This window comes from Hordeum vulgare, chromosome 3H (assembly GCF_904849725.1).
Source record: "Hordeum vulgare subsp. vulgare chromosome 3H, MorexV3_pseudomolecules_assembly, whole genome shotgun sequence".
Lineage (NCBI taxonomy): Eukaryota > Viridiplantae > Streptophyta > Magnoliopsida > Poales > Poaceae > Hordeum > Hordeum vulgare.
Window position 1 is genome coordinate 122,531,122 of NC_058520.1, and position 7,255 is coordinate 122,538,376.

The 7,255-nt window shown below is 50.8% G+C and overlaps 1 protein-coding gene across 2 annotated transcripts; it reads right to left on the minus strand.

Moving 5' to 3' along the window:
• Positions 1 to 207: 207 nt before the first annotated feature.
• LOC123439658 (G-type lectin S-receptor-like serine/threonine-protein kinase At2g19130) lies at positions 208 to 3,245 on the minus strand. 2 transcript variants are annotated; one of them, XM_045116350.1, is made up of 2 exons: positions 812 to 3,245; positions 208 to 728 (listed from the first exon to the last, which is right to left on the minus strand). In XM_045116350.1, the coding sequence occupies exons 1-2, from the start codon at positions 2,999 to 3,001 to the stop codon at positions 690 to 692; spliced, it is 2,229 nt and encodes a 742-aa protein (XP_044972285.1). In that variant the 5' UTR covers positions 3,002 to 3,245; the 3' UTR covers positions 208 to 689. The 2 variants fall into 2 exon arrangements, with proteins under 2 accessions (XP_044972285.1, XP_044972284.1); XM_045116349.1 differs by having other exon boundaries at positions 208 to 3,219.
• Between the last annotated feature and the right edge of the window lie 4,010 nt (positions 3,246 to 7,255).

A 7,255-nucleotide genomic window follows, 5' to 3' on the forward strand; every position in this document is an offset into this window, starting at 1 on the left:
AATTTTTGCTACAATCGGTATTATTTTTTGCTGCAACCGTTCACTAAAAAAGTTGCATACACATTCTCAGAGTTACAATCCGAGTTCACCGATTGTTTTGCTACAACCTTTTTTTTTGCTACCACGCATCATCAGCTTCTTTTTTTGCTACGATCACATTTATATTTTTTGGCTACAACTTTTTTGTTGCAACCGTTGAAAAAATTGTTGCATCATGAACAAAATTTATTGCATCGAAAAAAAATTGTTGCATGGGATCTAACGACGCGGCCCGCGTTCAGCTGGCCGATCGGGCGGCGCAGAGCGTTGCCCCATAGAAAATCAAGCAAAACTTGCCTAAATTAATGCAACTACAAAACGGACGCTGAACCATACCTGTGGGGGGAGATGTGTGTGGGAGATGTAAACTACCGTGGGCGTTATCTTTTTTTTCTCTCTAGCAGAGGGCTTGTAGTCTGGAATTGGAAACAGACCTGAACACAGATTCGGATTCAACAAATCTGGAATTGGAATTCTCTAGGAACCTCCTTCAAGAACCAGAATATACATCACTTTCATCACCCTCCATAAGGTCATGCAGCGAAGTTGGTTCATCACCCTCCATAAGGTCCTGAAGCGAAGTTGGTATTGGAGGCATATCAATGTCCACGACACCTTCCAACATGCGAACAATTTGCCCCATTGATGGCCTATCGTCCTCCTGATCCTGGATGCACCAGCAGGCGACCCTACAGAGGACATCCAGCTCCCTCACGTTAGCATCGCCTTCCAGCCTAGCATCCAGCAGGCACATAACCTCCCCTTCGTTCACCTGAGCAGCCGCGTAGAGAGGAAAATACCGATGGCTCCCAAACTGCATCATCTTGGTGCTCCTTCTCCCCGAGATGATCTCGAATAGCACAATGCCGAAGCTGTACACGTCGGCCTTCTTGGTGATGGGCAGCCCGGATAGCCACTCTGGTGCGAGGTATCCCATGGTTCCTCGCATGGTGGTCAGCGCGGAGTTGAATTCTCGTCCAAGCAGCTTCGCCATGCCGAAATCGGCAATCTTAGGGCAGAATTCCGCATCGAGCAGTATGTTCTCAGGTTTGATGTCGCAGTGTATGATGCAGTCCTTGCACTCTTCGTGTAGATAGGCCAGACCCTTGGCGATGCCTAGTGCAATTTGGTACCGAACATTCCAACTCAATGGGCCAGATTTCTCTGGAAAGAGATGAGTGTCCAAGGAGCCATTTGGCATGTACTCATAGACCAGCAACCTTCTGTCCCCCTTGACACAGAATCCCAATAGACGGACCAGCTTATTATGTTGGATCGCTCCAACTGTCTGCACCTCTGTTCTGAATTGCTTCTCTGCTTCCCCGAGGACTTTGAGATTCTTCACAGCGATGTCTGTTGATCCCGGCAGTGTTCCCCTGAAAACACTTCCGAATCCCCCCTGCCCGATTTTATCAGAGAAATTCATCGTCGCTTTCTTGATCTGTGCATAAGTGTAGGCCACAAGAGGGCCTTCTACTTCAAACTTCCTGGCGGCAAATGAATTCCTCCTGAATCTCCATAGCAGCACCGATATTATCAGTATCAAAGAAGCAAAGCATATCAATCCAGTGACCAGTAATGCAATTCCTCTTGTTTGTAAGCCATTCTTGTTCCTCAGCTTGGTGCCCAATCGGAGGTAGATCTTGCTGTACGGCGGCCTAGAAGCCAAGCTCAGATTATACAGTTTGTGGTACCAGAGCTTGCATCCATGGCCATACGAGTAGGCGATGCAGTAGCATTTGCTCCGGCAAGCCGCTCTGCAGACTTCATCGGTTCCGGCCATCTCTCCCTGGGCGTTGTAAGGAAGCCCTTGCAGCTTGTCCAATGGGGCGAAGGTGTCACCGTGCTCTGTCTGGCCGTCGGACTCGCAGCTCAGTGGGACAGACCTCGAGCAGCCGGTGACGAAGTACCCAAGCCCCCACTCAATCGGGAACGACGGCGTGAACCCGTCGACGCAGCCGCACTTCCCGCTGCTCGTGCAGGCGCCGAAGTCGCCGCAGAAGAACCCGCCGGATTTGCAATCGGGAGGGAAGGACCAGCGAGCGGCCCAACCGCCGGTGCCGTTTGCGTCGGGATCCGGCTCCGAGTACCGCATTAGGCTGACTTGCCCCAGATGGAACTGCAAGAACTCGGTACTGTTTGGGCCCTCCCTGTGACTCAGCCGCAGCGAGCTGCCATTGTCTTGAGAGGACACCATCCAGTCCGGGAAGGTACCGAGGTTGGCGTGCCCGTCGGTGGTCAGCACGAACCCGTTCCTGCGCGTCACGTCGACGCTGAGGCTGCCGTTGTGCGAGAAGCTCTTGAACGTCAGCGAGACGTTCTTCCCGGTGTCTTTGTCGAGCCCGAGCCTAGCTCCGGGGAGCAGCGCGTCGCCGGGGTAGTCGAAGCTCTGCCACAGGACCAGGGAGGAGTTCCTCTGGTCCCTCACCACCAGGTTGCCGTTGTCGAGGAGGACCGCCACGGCGGCGGACGACACATTGCCGCCCGGCGACGGCGTCCACCAGAGGCTGGCTCCATTCTGCTTGATGTAGAGACTGCCGCCGAAGATCTCCAGTGACGCGCCGGGCAGGTCGGTGATGACGACCCTGTTCCCGAGCCAGAAGGTAGGGCTGTGGCCCATGTTTCTGAGCCGGACACCCAAGAAGTAGTGGATGCCGGGGCCTGGGGAAAAGAAGCCCAGCTCGAAGCTGCCGGTCTTAGAGACCAGGGTCTCGTTACCGGAGATGCCCTCGCCGGGGAGGATGGTGTCCGTGGTGGCAGACGCGGCCAAGAGGGCGCCGTCAATGAGCAGGAGGAAGAGAAATACCAGCGGCGCCCGTTTGGCTGGGGAGAGGCCGGGGCTGAGCGAACGCGCTGCGCAGCCGCCACTGGTGTGCATAACCTTCAGAGGAACGAAGTGGGAACTTCCCCCAATCCTCCAGCCCGACCAGTGGCGACGGTGAACGCCCGTCGCCGCCGCCATTGGCGCGCCGCGGGCTCGTCTTGCTCTCAAGCTTTACTCCAGTTCAGCAAGCTTCAGAAATTCAGAGCTACTAGTTTGCAGTTCAGGTTGGCTCATTCGTTTGCGGTGAAAATATCACCTCCGTCCTGCACTCGGCCATGTCACGTTTAATCACTTCCCTTCACAGAATCACAGTTCAGCTTTTGTCTTTTTTGTTTGTGTGTGCGCCCGCTGTAGTGGACGGTGAAATTATGTGGAAATCGGCTTATCTTTCTTGTTATAACTAGATCTGGCCAAACGAGCCATATAAATCCGGCCGGCCCGACAGACATGCCTGGCACGACACGGGCCCGGTCCAACACGGCCTAATCGTATTTGGGCCCAGCACGAAGCACACTTCGGGTTGTGTTTGGATCTGAAAGGATGGACACGCGGCACGGCACAGTCTGTTTATTTTTTTTATACATTTTTAGATTTTTTAGTATATATATATACATAACATATGATTCAATAGGCTCAAAAATAAGCCCATGAGGTTAAAAATATGTGGCCCAGCGTGCTAATCGGGTCATCATGTCGGCCCATTTAATAACCGGGCCGTGCCTGGGCTTGAAGGCGCAGCCCACGGGCCGGCACGGCACGGCCCGACTAATAAACGTGCCTGGGCGGGTCGTGCCGTGCCAGGCCCGATTACAACGGGTCGTGTCGGGTCGTGTCGTGTCGGTCCGTTTGGCCAGGTATGGTTATAACTGACATGATATAGTTCTTGACAAGTTTGAATTGCAGCCGCATTGCGAAAGCCTTTGACAGTCTCGTGGTCTTTTCTGTTTAACGGATACGCCCCGGTCCGCCGATTGAAATTTTGGTCGGTCGCATCGTAGCCAACCGATTCACCTTGCGTGCATCGTTGGATTTGGTCCTTCCTTCCATGGCATTTTCTTTCCCACGCGGCTCAAGAGAAAAGATACGCACCCGCCATTGCGTAGCACCGTCCCACGACGCGGTCATTATGGGTGTGTTTGGTAGCCTGCACCAAGGGCGCATGAGGGCAACAGTTTCCTTCTCAACCCACTTTTGTCTGTTTGATAGGGTGGATGAGCACTACTCAACATGGTTCATGTGATGCAAAAAGGCCCCGTAGCATGGCTCCCGAGCGAACGGAAGATCACGTGTTCGTTGCTCAGCGTGGCTCCTGAGGCCCATCACATCTGTTCCCTCCTCGACCCACCACGCCCGAATGACCTCTCCACCCCCTCGAAAAACTGACCTAATCCAGCCTCTCGTCCCTCTCCCTGCTCCCGCGACGCACCGCCACACCTGTTCCAGCGACGCGTTCCCGCCCTGCTCGCCCTCTCGTTGTCCGCCTCGCCTTTTCCCGCGATGCGCCTCCATCCTGCTCGCCCCCGGCCGCCGCCTCTCCTGCTCTGCCCCGGTCGCGCAGCCTCCCCTGCTCTCCCCCGGTCGCGCCGCCTCCCCTGCTCTCCCCTGCTCTTATCATCGGTAGTACCGCTCCTAGGAGTGGTAGTACTGCTCTGTCTCGTGTAGAGGGGGTGGGTAACGGGCAGATTTTTTCCCCCACTATACAAAGGGTTTCTTCTTCCCTGAGAACCCTACCTTTTGCCCCCAAAGCTCCATTGTTGCTCCAAGCTCCATTTTAGCCCGATCTCTCTCCCTATCCAACAAAACTTGTTGATATTCTAGGGTTTGGTTGAGAGGGCCTTGATCTACACTTCCACCAAGAGAAATTTGATTCCCCCACCTAATCCCTCACGGATCTTGTTACTCTTGGGTGTTTGAGCACCATAGACGGTTGAGGTCACCTCGAAGCCATATTCCATTGTGGCGAAGCTTCGTGGTCTTGTTGGGAGCCTCCAATTAAGTTGTGGAGATTTTCCTAACCTTGTTTGTAAAGGTTTGACCGCCGTCTTCAAGGCACCACTTAGTGGAATCATGGTACCTCGCATTGTGTGAGTGCGTGAGGAGAATATGGTGGCCTTAGTGCCATCTTGGGGAGCATTGTGCCTCCACACCGCTCTAACGGAGACGTACTTCCCCTCAAAGGGAAGGAACTTCGGAAACACATCCTCGTATTCATCGGTTCCACTTGTGGTTATTTCTTACCTTTACTTGTATTTACTTCTTTCTTCTTATTGTTGTTGTTAGCATCCTATAGGTTGCTCCCTTAGTTGCATATCTAGACAAGCTATTTATTGCTAAACCTAATTTGTTAAAAGAAAAATTTAAAATTTGTTAGTTGCCTATACAACCCCCTCTAGTCAACCATATAGACCATGTCACTTGACCATGTTCTTCATCACCTTCTGACCCCGCTCATGCCTGATGGATAGTTCCTATAAAAGGTTCGCTCCAAACGAGCTGGCCTCTTCTTCGGGATGCCCAGTTAGGAGAGCTACCAAGAGACGTGGTATGTTTGTTAGTTCGATATAATATGTATACGGAACTACAAGCTTAGAATACATCTTACCGAACATGCCACCTTTCAATCTCTAGTTCTCTTCGCGGGCGTGTGCCAGTTGAGTTTTTAAACTCTCAATTTCTCCAGCGTGTCATTGGTTTTTCGCATGGAGTATTTCTTTTCATGAAGATTCTGGAATAATACCCGATGGCCGGCCTCCTATTGTGATTCGGCATATGTTTGTGATTCTCTCGCCACATCCAGATCTTTTTGTAGCTCGCCTATAGACTCGGCTGCTATAAAGCAAACTTTCATTAGAAAAGGATGCCTTGCGCAATTATGTATTATTCAAACTTATTACCCACCATGTGCTTCCCTGGTGAATTTCTTCACTTCCCCCAGTTCGGCCTTTGCAGCCTCCAGCTGTGTTTGGTTTATCTCAAGGTCCCCGAGCAATTTCTTATTTTGATCCCTCGAGGCCTACAAAATGTCACAACAAGTTTATTTAGACCCTTAACTCAGTTTTCCTGACCAAGTTAAGGCTTGGGGGCTACAATGTTATGCTTTATGTTGGGTTGTGAAAATCAATCACTTACGTGCAAACGGTTGACATAAGGTTAGTAACTCCTACAAGTCCTGCTCGGGCAGCTATGAGATATGCATCTACAAAATTAAGAGCATTAAACTTATGTCCAGATAATTTATAGTGACGCAGGAACTCCTTTCGTCGTCGGTGATTCATCACGCTTTCGACTTCAGAATTGGTGACTGAGTCTTCCTCGGAATCCTCTGGAAGCTCGTCTGCACTCGGAACCTCCGCATTACCTCTAGCTTTTGTTGAGTTTCTTTGTTTGTGGGCACCACCTTGTACCCTTTCGATGTCTTCGGACGAAAGTGGCTGAGTCCGGTTCCTACAGAGCCCGGCAAAAATTACGAATGCCCACAAGCGGCTGTAACGATATCTAAATTATGAGTTCATTTTATTACCTCTTGGAGGGGGCGCAGTCGAGGTAGTCCCTGTGGCACTTCTCTTGCCGGTGTTTGGCGCGTGGTGCGACAATAGTTGGGAGTAGAAGCCAGCGTATCCAAAACAACTGGAGACGAGTGATGACCCACAAGTACAGGGGACCAACCGTAGTCCTTTCAATAAGTAAGAGTGTCGAACCCAACAAGGAGCAGAAGGAAATGACAAGCGTTTTTTAGCAAGGGATTTTGTGCATGTGTTGTAAATGACAATGATAGATAGTTTTGTAGGAAGATAATGAATAACAAGTTACAAGTAACGATAGTAGAAGATGTGAAACAAGGTAGCCCAATCATTTTTGTAGAAAAGTACATCCCTCAAAGTACTGTTATATTAAGCAAGCACTCCCGAGGACGCATGGGAATTCCTATCTAGTCACATTCAACATATTGAGTTGAATCTCGTTCGCTACTTTGATAATTTGATATGTGGGTGGACCGGTGCTAAGGTGATGTTCTTACTTAAGGAAACAACCAACTTATGATGTTCTTACTTAAGGAACTCCAAGCATCGCTTCGTCGTTCCACCCCCGATCCATTCGGGGACTAATGATGGGGTTATAGTCCTAGGGTAGGGTCATAGGCCTGCCCTATAGGTCCTACCCAAGGACTACCCTTCATAAGAGACAAGGCCCTTAGTCAGTTCCGACTGAATTAAGGACTTCCCATCATCCAGTCGGTGACGATTCCTCCATCATCCAGTCGGAGATGAGCATTTGGAGCGTATCAAACTTACCGACTCGATTCCACTCTGTACATCGTAACCCCCCTGGAGGGCAACGGTCATACGTTTCCGTGTACCTTTATTAGAATTTAAGGCATACGTTACCTGTAAC

Coding starts and splice junctions, on each gene's coding strand:
- LOC123439658 (XM_045116349.1), bottom strand. CDS start 3,001: ATGGCGGCGGCGACGGGCGTTCACCGTCGCCACTGGTCGGGCTGGAGG.